At 44.6% G+C, this 11,143-nt stretch overlaps 1 protein-coding gene across 1 annotated transcript; it reads right to left on the minus strand.

The window, feature by feature from the left end:
* Window positions 1-3,414: 3,414 nt before the first annotated feature.
* Window positions 3,415-4,197, minus strand: LOC108792029 (leucine-rich repeat protein soc-2 homolog). Its single transcript, XM_018562707.1, has one exon. The coding sequence runs from the start codon at window positions 4,195-4,197 to the stop codon at window positions 3,415-3,417; it is 783 nt and encodes a 260-aa protein (XP_018418209.1).
* Window positions 4,198-11,143: the final 6,946 nt, after the last annotated feature.

An 11,143-nucleotide genomic window follows, 5' to 3' on the forward strand; every position in this document is an offset into this window, starting at 1 on the left:
ACATCCTGTGTAATAACGATATTAAGATACTTTTAAAAAAATCAGAAAAAGCCACAAGTTGCCAATCGCCGTCTTCTGTGTGCACATACGTTTGCCCGTACTCTCCTTCCCGTCTACGCCGGGGGAGCCCATACAATTCTCTATGCCGGGATTGTGATAATATTTAAGTCCGGCACAAAAACTCATTATGGGAAGAAAAAAAAAAGTCATCAACTAATTAACATTTTCCAACTTTAATGTGTAATCTACTGACGCAGATGGAGCCAGACACAAATTTTTGGTCTAGAGAGAAATAAAACTTATTATCGGATGTCTTTACAATATGCTGGTGACATTTCCACCGTGCTAATTTATGGAAGACAAGAAGCGGCACAAGCTGTTCAAAAAAATCACACCGCAAAAATAGAAGGGAGATAAAAATGTATTCTTTTATTCAAACGTCGGATGGCAAGGAAGGCAGAAGAATACACAGTGTGTATAGGTACAAAGTCTAAAACATTGTATCATGAAGGTAGAAGAACAAACGCTGTGGGATTTGTAGTTTCACAACAGCTGGAAGGGGTGGAGTTTGCCCGACCCTGCTCTAGTGGCTGTCTTTATTTCACTGCAATCACTCATTGATCAACAAGATGAAATCGCACTCGTAGAGGACACCCTTTTCAGACCCTACCTGGTAGCCCTGTGGTATGAAATGATGATCAGGAAGGCACAACCATTGTGTAGCACTGCTAAGCAGAACTCATAAGCCAGGTTTATAAAACATTAACACAAGTTGATGGGATCATCTAAATTCCATTGGTCACTCATACATGTGTATCTAGACCAGTGATCCTCAACCTGTGTTACCTCAGGACCCACATTTGTCCTTGGTCATTAAGTCGCGACCCAAGTCACAGTCCAATGGAACGCACGGCATTAGAGTATCAAGCGTTTTGGTTGTGGGTGTACAAACTGTGGATGGGAGGTGCGTTTGGGGTGCCATTCAAGTGAATGGCAACGCAACACACCTCACACGCCAGAGTGCACGGTACTATGTGATTAATGCACTGTACTAGTGTGAACGGGCCCTCAAAAACACTGACACAATCTGATACACTCACACACACATACACACGCCAAACATGTTTTACATTTAATTACATTTTTTTTTAAGGTCACCCAGTCTCCCTACCTTCTGTCAACTAGAGTGGATCCTCAGCCCGGGGTCCAGTGTGGGCTGCTGTGCTGGAGCTCCATCCATATGTGAATTGCTTATACAACCCCCCTTGCGTGCCCTGTAGAGGTGCTGGGAGCCAGCATGTGATGTCACCATGACACCTCTATAGGACACATGAAGGGGCTGTAAGCAATGAGCGTATTGATGGAGCTTCCTCACGGTCATAGCCCACTCCACCTCAAGCTGACACTCGGCGCCGGGCAGCATATTTTGAATGGCTGACAGTGCTGCGCTAGGGGGGGGGGGGGCAGAGGAGCCTCTCACCTTGAAAAGTGGAAGGCATGCAGCGACCCACTGAACACGGGGTTACAACCCACCACTTGAGAACCAAGGATCTAGACAATAATAACCAGAATATCATCTCCCCTCACTAAGGCAGCGCAAAGAGTGATGGTGATCTCTATAAAAAAGCAGTAACCTGTACCAGCCAATCAGAATGCATCCATCCGTGATCTGACTACAGTAGAGTGAAACATGACTTTGGCACGGCTTATTTTGATATTCATGGTGACCATCGGTATTACCTTACAGAATAAGCTGTAATAATAAGAATAAGAATAATCTTAAAATGAAACTTTTTGTACATCATTTCCTGTCATGGAGCTTGGTCACCTCTCTGTCCCCATTCTGTGATTGGAAAGCACAGGAGCATCAGCTGCTCAACCCTCTGCTCCCGCTGATCTCTCCTGCTCTCAGCGTGTTTCTTGTATAGGAAGCACTTTAAGCCCCCGGCTTAAAGTGCTGCTGTGCAGGGTTTCACTAAACGGTTAATACCAAGACAGATGCAGGTATGCATTTCATTATACATGACCACATTGGTATTTCATGTCTACCTGCAGGAAAATATAAAACACACAGGCTCATTCAGCTCTGTGTTCATTATTTTACAGGCACACAGTGTAAGTACCTAAATTTAACTTGACATCTGCCTCTTGCAGTCACCGTGCAGCAGAGCTTGAACTGGTAGCCAGCAGTGCTCATCTGCTAACAAGGAACATGCTGATAGATGGAGAGAGCAGAGGGACAGAGAGGCGACCTAGCCGTTCTGCTGCTTCTCCTTTCCCTGTAGAGTCACAGGCTGGAAGAGACAAAAACTGTAAGGGCTCGTTCACACCATCTTCAGTGCATTCTGGCCCGGTTCTGGCTGGAACGCACTGGATTGCATTGCGGCTGGCTCAGTATGTTGTGGGGCGGGAGGGGGCGTAGTGGTGCATTGAAGTGAAGTGCTTGCAGCATTTTTTCTGACCGGACCGGACCGCAGGCATTGATGTGTCTTGCGTTCCCGTGCGGCCAATTGCATTGTGGCCTGAGGGCGGTGCGGTGCCATTCACTTCAACGCAGTGCCACGCCCCCTCCTGCTCCACAACAAACTGAGCTGGCTGCAATGCGATCCAGTGCATTCTGGCCAGAATCGGCCCAGAACGCACTGTAGATGGTGTGAACTAACCCTAAGTGTCCCTGAACAGGGCAGAAGAAAATAAGGTTTCCTGCCCTGGCAGACAGGGCTGTGCCATGTGTGACAGAACTGTGTAAATCTCAAGACTGGATGCACAAAAATACAAATTATTTGGCACGCAAAACAGCTCTTATTTGTCTGAAGTTTAGCTTTGAAGATCTCTAGGGAGTAGAAAACGTAACCCTTGCAGTGGGGCTATCCTTGCACGGCAAGGCTGCAGGGACCGGTCTAGCAGCTAGCCGCCTCCAGGTTTAGTATTCCTTTGTTCTTTTAGACCAGGGGTGGGGAACCTCCGACCCTCCAGCTGTGGTGAAACTACAAATCCCATGAGGCATTGCATGGTTCTCACAGCCACAGGCATGACTCCCAGAGACAGATGCATCATGGGATTTGCAGTTCCACTACAGCTGTTTTAGACCCTGGACGAAAACATTAACTTAACCCTTGCAGTGCGGAGTAGCCTCACTGCAAGGGTTACGTTTTTTAGTGCCCCGGTGTGGGGTGTTGTGTGTGTCTGCCCCGGTGTGGGGTGTTGTGTGTGTCTGCCCCGGTGTGGGGTGTTGTGTGTGTATATAGAAGCCTCACTGCAAGGGTTACGTTTTTTAGTGCCCCGGTGTGGGGTGTTGTGTGTGTCTGCCCCGGTGTGGGGTGTTGTGTGTGTCTGCCCCGGTGTGGGGTGTTGTGTGTGTATATAGAGATCTATATATACATACACACATATACATAACGCTTACTGTGACAGTCAATAACATGTTGCAAAATATTCCTTGATTTCTTTCGGTCCTCCGGAGCAAACTTCAATCGGAGGACGCCGCAGTGGATTTCCTTCCAAATTGCAGGAGCAGTAATTGTGGCTCCAGTCCAACATAATAAGATTTCCAAATTCCACAGGAAGTTCCTGCAATTCATTGCTCCCGAGCCACAGACAAGAGAGCTTTGTTAGGCAGCAGAATTCCTCCGGAAGGAATTTGACACAATTGAGCATCAGTAGAAACGTTTGCAGCTTCCTCAGCTGTTTAATGCTGGGCGGGATGGTCTCTATCCGATTGTCGCTGATGTCCAGGAACGTCAAGTTCAAGAGCTGACAAATCACGACCGGAAAGGTCTCAAAGCCATTATTGGCCAGGTGCAAGCTTTGCAGATTTTGGAGCTTGGCCAGTTCCGCGGGTAAAGACCGCAAATAATTATTACTCAGCGTTAGCCTCCGGAGGTTCTTCAGAGCCCCGATCTCCGGTGGGATCTCCCCAAGGTCGTTGGTATCCAGATACAAGGCCGTCAAGTTTGTCAAGAGCCGGATTTCCTTTGGGACGAAGCTCATCTGGAAGGAGAGGTTGTTCTCCCTCTCCGGTGTCATCTTCAATATCTGCAAATCCTTGATGGTGAAGACTTCCAAAGGAGGGCAGGAGAGTTCCTTGCCCTCGATCTTGACCTTCTGTTGAACCTTCCCACTGACAGTCTTTTCCGAAAGCCTTTTCCAGCCTTGCCCAACGTTGGAGAACGATGAGGCGGTCAAAGCTTTGTTCATGGCGGCGTCGATAACATAGTCTACATCTGAAGACTTCTCTCTGTCTCAAAGTATTTTATAGCAAGCGCGCGTCAAGCTAGTTTGTTTATTTGTCTGGTAATGAAAGCAAGTATATAAGTGGTCAAATGAATCGCCTGTAATAGAATGATGTCCTGGTTTTGGCTATTAGTCTTTTTCGTGACAGTTGCTAAGATACCGCTAATTCCAAAGTATTAACTGACAGCCCTTCCCAAGATCTACTTTTAGAAAGTTGAAGTGTGGATATAGAAAAGCCCTAAGGAGAAGTTACAGTGTGTTGTTCGGTCTGTTTGCTCAAAAGTTTAACTGTTATGTTAAACAAAAAAAAATGTATTGTGTAGACGGCGGAGTTACTAATCGCTAAATCCACCGCAAACATGTTTCAGCGTTTAGAGAAATCAATGATACCGGGGAGACGTCAGCAGTTTAAATGGAGCGGAAAGGAAAGTTTTCTCCTTTGTAATAAGTAGGAAAAGTTGCATGTTCATTGCTAGCCCTATACAAGAGGGGTGTCAGTCCTAGGGGCATGATCAACCACAAGCTGGTTGTTCCCTAAACATGTACACTCAGGTTGCCCAAGCATTCAAGTGACACTAAACTCAGGAGATACATTTTAAAAATGCATTCAAGTACCTGAGTTACCAAAACATGTATCTTATTTATAGACACATCCGGATTTCCGAATCCCAATGCATCCGAATGTGACCGAATCCGAATTTCTGTTTCCGGATTTCGGATCCCGTCCGAATTTCGTTCAAAAACAAAACTGAATCAAACATGTGACTTTTCTGGCCAATCAGATGTGTTTTTGGATTTAATGCATCTGAATGGATCCGAATACGAATTTTCGTTACGGCAACATGGGAGCCATATATATATATACAGGTGAAACTCGAATAATTAGAATATCGTGCAAAAGTAATTGCAGTAATTGCTGCAAAAGGGGCCCAAACCAAGTACTGAGTACATATGCATGCTTGTACTTTTCAGAGGAATATATATATACACACACATATAATACTAACGCTGATGCTCCTAGACCCGAATGGCATTCAGGTTCCGAATTTCTGAATTGCATTTGAGAGCTCCCGAATTTAGTTCGGAAATTCGGATCCCGAATGCCATTCGGGTCTGGGAGCCAAATACATATATTACTAAAGCTGAGGCTCCCAGACCCGAATGGCATTCGGGATCCGAATTTCCAAATTGCATTCGGTAGCTCTGAAATGCCATTTGGGTCTGGGAACCTCAGCTTTAGTAATATATGTATATGTCTCCCAGACCCGTTTAAAACTCAAATCACAAATAGGATGAGTATTATTTCTGTCTCTCCGGCTTTCATCTCTCTGATTGTAAAATTGCCATAAAAAAGCGATAACTTTGGAATTTAAACTTTTATTACTTCGATTTTTAGGTGTGACATTTCATGCTGAGAGCCGATCCAAATGTCACAGCAGTGAAGCTGCAAACAACAAAAAAATCCAAAGCAACTTTCAATATTGTTCTACAGAAATGTGAAGAACTTGTAATTCCAGAATATGACGTTTGTGTGCTGTTAATTGATCTCCAGGAAACATTGATATTAAAGTGACACTAAATTTAGGAGTTAAATCTTAACAAATGCATTCAAGTACCTTAACTATTAACAGAAATGTATCTTATTTGTGTATCACTTGGTTGTAGATCCTCAAATCATCTCTGAGTTGGTGCTGACACTGTCCTTCCTTCTGGAGGGTGGCTGCTTGTGTTCCCCCATGGTCCCTGTGTGTGTTGTAAAGTAGTCACCGCTCCAAGCTCACTTCTGTGATGGACTACAATCCCATGTTTAGTTTACTAATTTGTTTTGAGATTGTAGTCCATCACAGGAGTGAGCTTGGAGTGGTGCTACTTTACAACACACACAGGGACAATGGGGAACAAAAGTAGCCACCCTCCAGAATGAAGGACAGTGTCAGCACCAATTCAGAGATGATTTGAGGATCTACAGCCGAGTGATACACAAATAAGATACAATGTTGTTCATAATTAGGGAATTGGATGCGTTTTTATGATTTAACTCCTGAGTTTAGTGTCACTTTAAGTAAAAGTTAAAGAAAATTGGGCAGACAGCATTCATGACCACACGCGGAAAGCAATTGGGGAAGTGGGTTGAAAACAAATGGTGAATGCGGCAATTATGAGAGCAAACAAACAACAATGTGTGGGAAACAAAAGGGCAATCATGAAAATATATAGGAAACTAAGGGTGATCATGACAATACATGGGAAACAGAAGATGATCGTGACAATGTGTTGGCAACAAAAGGGCAATCATGAAAAAACCATGGGAAACAAAGTTCTATCATGACAATGTGTGGGAAACAAAATGGCAGTAGTGACATTTAGTAGGAAACAAATGTGTAATTGTGATAATACATGGGAAAGAAATGGGCAATCAGGATAATACATGGATAAAAATAGGCAATAATGGCAAAACTTGGGAAACAAATTGGCTGTCATGACAATACCCGGACAACAATAGACAATCATGACAATACGTGGGAAAAATTGTGATACTTTGTGGGATATAAAGGAGTAATTGTGGTAATACATGGGCAAGAAATAGGTAATAATGACAGTTCATGGGAAACAAATTGGCAGTCATGACAATACTCAATCAACAATAGGCAATCGTGACAATACCTAAGAGAAATTGTGATACTTTGCAGGAAACAAAGGGGTAATGGGGGTAATACATGGGCAACAAATAGGCAATAATGGAAGTTCTTTGGAAACAAATTGGCAGTTATGACAATACTCACACAACAATAGACAATCGTGACAATACGTGGGCGTAATTGTGATACTTTGTGGACAAAAAAGGGGTAATGGGGGTAATACATGGGCAACAAATAGGGACAAATGACAAACTGGCAATCATGACAATACCTAGAAGAAATTGTGATACTTTGCAGGAAATAAAAGGGCAATGGGGGTAACACATGGGCAACAAATAGGGAAAAATGACAGTTCATGGGAAACAAATTGGCAATCATGACCCTACTTTTTGCTCACCCATGATGGGATGGTGGAAGTCATTAGAGTTTCACCTCGTTCACTAAGCCAAGTTAACTCTTCACCATTTTCCTGACCATAATAAATAAACAGTAAATACGCCCAAAAACGCAATACATTTCATTTAATAGAGATCCTGTTTATTGGTTTACTGTCGGTGTTTTCTGCAGACTAGTTTCAAAAAACAGCAACCTCGTATTTAATTAAAGAAGTCTTTGTGAAAGCATTTCAATACCCTTGTATGAAGTCCTTTTTCTGAAGGCGCGTGCAGCCGCAGCAAAACCCTTTCTGCTCTGGGGACTCAAATCCTGCTTAGTAAATAAATATTTAATCCCCGGTTCATCTGTGATCAGAGAGTAAACCTATTGTGTCATCTCCCCCTCAGCCCCCCTCAATAATACAGGGACGAGCTGCTAGAACAATTTTCATTATTATAGATGTTCGACTTGATCAAACGCGCAAACATCCCCATTAAACAAGCCGCACCGCGGGCACGCCATTAATATTTTATTAATCCTCTTTAATTAACAACTGGCTTAAACTGTGCCTGAGCTGCTTATTACAAGGGATCTTTTACACAAGGAGCATGGAAGAGGAGTAATGCTGAATAAATACTGCAAAGGCAGGCCAAAAGTGACAGTGATGTCGCCAGTTTGTGCAGCAATAATGCTCATTAGTTAAACACACCAATCTATCTATTACATTGACCACCATCAGCACCGCTCACAGTTGTGCTCATGAAACTACATGCAGTTTTACTGCAGGATTGAGAAGTATGTTTGTATTTGATATCACATTAGTCCTCATCGTTAACATGCAGTGATGTTGGTTTTACACGTGCTTTCTATTTTTTTCTTGTGTCGTTCCTCTATCTTTAAGGCCCCATGTGCACTGGTGTGAATTTCATCCCACCATATGAAACACACAGCAGCCCACAACAATAAATATGCCTTAGAAAAAAATAATGTTCAATGTTTCCTGCATTATGCCTCCCTTTTAGCCCCTTAGTGTCACCCCCCAGGGTGTTTTCTTGGCTTCCAAATCACTATGATTGGCTGACACAGTGATCATATGATTGGAAGCCAATCTTACAAACTCCTGAATATTGCTAAGTGAGCCGGTGCTGCCAGTCACAGCTCAGTGACATTGCCGGGGGCACATGATTGAGCGTACTTCCAGTATATAACAGTGATACCTGCTCTACGCATATACAGTATGTGTCAGCATAGGATGAATTCCATCCAATCTTTCCTTTCCCTTTCTTTTCCCGTTCCTTTCCTTCTTTCTTTTTCTCTCTCTCTCTCTCTTTCTTTCTTTCTCCCTTTGTCTTTCTCTCCCTTTCTTTCTCTTTCTTTCTTTCTTTCTTTCTTTCTTTCTTATTCCTTTCATTCTTTCTTTTTCTCTCTCTCTCTCTCTTTCTTTCTTTCTCCCTTTGTCTTTCTCTCCCTTTCTTTCTTTCTTTCTTTCTTTCTTTCTCCCTTTGTCTTTCTCTCCCTTTCTTTCTCTTTCTTTCTTTCTTTCTTTCTTTCTTTCTTTCTTTCTTTCTTTCTTTCTTTCTTTCTTTCTTTCTTCGTCTCTTTCTCTGTTTTCCTTTTTCTTCCTTTCTTCCTTCCTTCCTCCCTTCCTTTCTCTCTCTCCCCCCTTTCTCTCTCTCTCTCTGCCTTAAAGGAGAACTATGAGGTGAGTGCTTTTCACTCATCCTCATAGTTCTAGCCGACCTGTGACAATGAGACTGCCACAGGTCGGCTCAGTAGATCGGGAGGTGAGGGAACACATACCGGCGTTCGCTCACCTCTTGATCCTCTCTGCCGTGACAGGGGAGGGGCTGGATTCCCCCCTCCCCGCTCCGATCTGCCAGCGCTGACTGGCGGAACGGACGGGGGGAGGGGGCGGGTACAGCTGGCTCTGCCTCTAGATAGGCAGAGCCAGCTGTCAGTCACGCTGCTGGGAGGACGCTAGTTTGTGTCCTCCCGTTACCCCAAGGAGAACTATGGGGAAAAGACTTAACCCCATAGTTCTCCTTTAATCTCTCTTTCTCCCCCTTTCTCTCTCTCTTTCTCTTTCGGGACAGTACAAATCATGCTCACAGCTGACTTAGCGTGCCTGTACTTTACCTTCACCCATAGAAGATATTTTAGTGCTATTCCCGAAGGACGGGCTGCTGTCACATTCTGGAACTTTTCATTTCCCGGGAGCTTTTGCAGCAGGTGGGTGTAACGTCCCCATTGCTCTGCGGCATCTGGTGAAATCTGTATATAAAGCTTATGTAAGTCCCAGGCGGGCTTTAAAGACTGGAAAGGTGTGCCAGTGGAAAGGACAGATGTATAGAACGTCTTTTCTAGAATGCTTTCATTGTACTTTGCTTTCAAAGGCGGATACATTTTAGTGAAGAGTCATAACTTGGGCCCATAAAGTGTACTGGTACTTACCAACGTCATCCTTGTTGGTTATGTTTTTAGATGAAGCACTGAGGTCTTGAGGAATGCTGAATTATGTTTTACTTGCTCAGAAGAACGTGGCATACATGTATACAGGAATATAGCTTCAAACAGGAAACACAAAGATCATAGATAAGTATGCAGACAGAAACATTGCACTACAGCGCCATCTAGTGCTGAGCATGTTCGGCTGAACAGAAGGGAACCAAAGCCAGCCAATGTATGGCTGAAATCAGCCGTACCTGGCTGAACTGAATAGCCGACCGCGGTTTGGCTCCCTTCACTTCAGCCCGGGTACTCACTTGGCTGCCTTCGGCAGCTTATTGAATAAGCCCCTAGGTTAGGATTGTTGGAGATGCAGCAGCATACTGATTGTGTTGCTGACTGTAACTATGGGGTCTATTCACAAAGCTGCTGAAGGATCCAGCCGTACCTTCGACTGATCCTTCGGCTAGCTTCGACCCCAGGACCCCTTCGGTTCAGTAGGACTGAAGGGCTGCTGTACGGGCTATTCACTATAGCTTGTATAGCTCCTGAAGTTGGCCGAGGGGCTCAGTCAAGCCGAAGGCATATGCTTCGGCTCGACTGAGCCGAGGTGAAAGCCGAAGCTGGCCGGCAGCTAATACTGACTGCTCGACGGAGCCAGCCGTCATCTCACTCTGGCTCCGGCCACTTGCACAGACAGATCAGCGTCTTTGGTTACCAGGTGACCAGGGACGCTGATTTCCAGACACCCCAACTCTCCCGGACACTCCAGGAGTCTCTCGCTATTAGATAGTGGCTCCTGGCCGCCCAGGAGAGAAATACTTTCTCCCAGAAAGGTTTACTCTGCTCTGTTTTCCCTGCTCTGTTGTCTTTTTTTTTTCTTCTGACATCGGAGCCGTTGGCTGCCGTCAGAATAAAAAAAAACACAGCATAGGAATGCATAGCTACATTCCTATTGGCTTTTTCAATTTGCAATAGCCAATAGCAAACTATTGCACGTGCCCATTGCTGCTGTCAATCAGCAGAGGGGACCTGAAGTTCTCCATCAGGTCCCCTTCCAGTGATTGACAGCAGCAGAGGGCGGGTGCAATAGCTAGTTTGCTATTGGCTATACGAACAGCAGTGAGTAGCCTGCCGGAGGTTCAGCTCAGACGATCCAGATGTTGGATCAGCTGAGTCGAACTCCTTCTGCACTTTGGGTCGGCCGAACATGCTGAGCATGTTCGGCCGACATGAAGCCAGCAGCAGCAAGCCGATGTACGGCTGATTTTAGTCGGTGTTCGGCTCACTTCACTTCGGGTCGGTTATTCACTCGGCTGCCTACGGCAGCTTTGTGAATAGACCCCTTTGTCTTCTGAGCACAACCGATCGGCATTCAGGTCGGTTATTCTGTTCGCTACCTCTGAGGTAGATTAAAAAAATGATGTTACTAAAAGAAAAAAAAAGGAAGG

This window comes from Nanorana parkeri, unplaced genomic scaffold, assembly GCF_000935625.1.
Source record: "Nanorana parkeri isolate BGI_ZX_2015 unplaced genomic scaffold, ASM93562v1 scaffold593, whole genome shotgun sequence".
NCBI lineage: Eukaryota > Metazoa > Chordata > Amphibia > Anura > Dicroglossidae > Nanorana > Nanorana parkeri.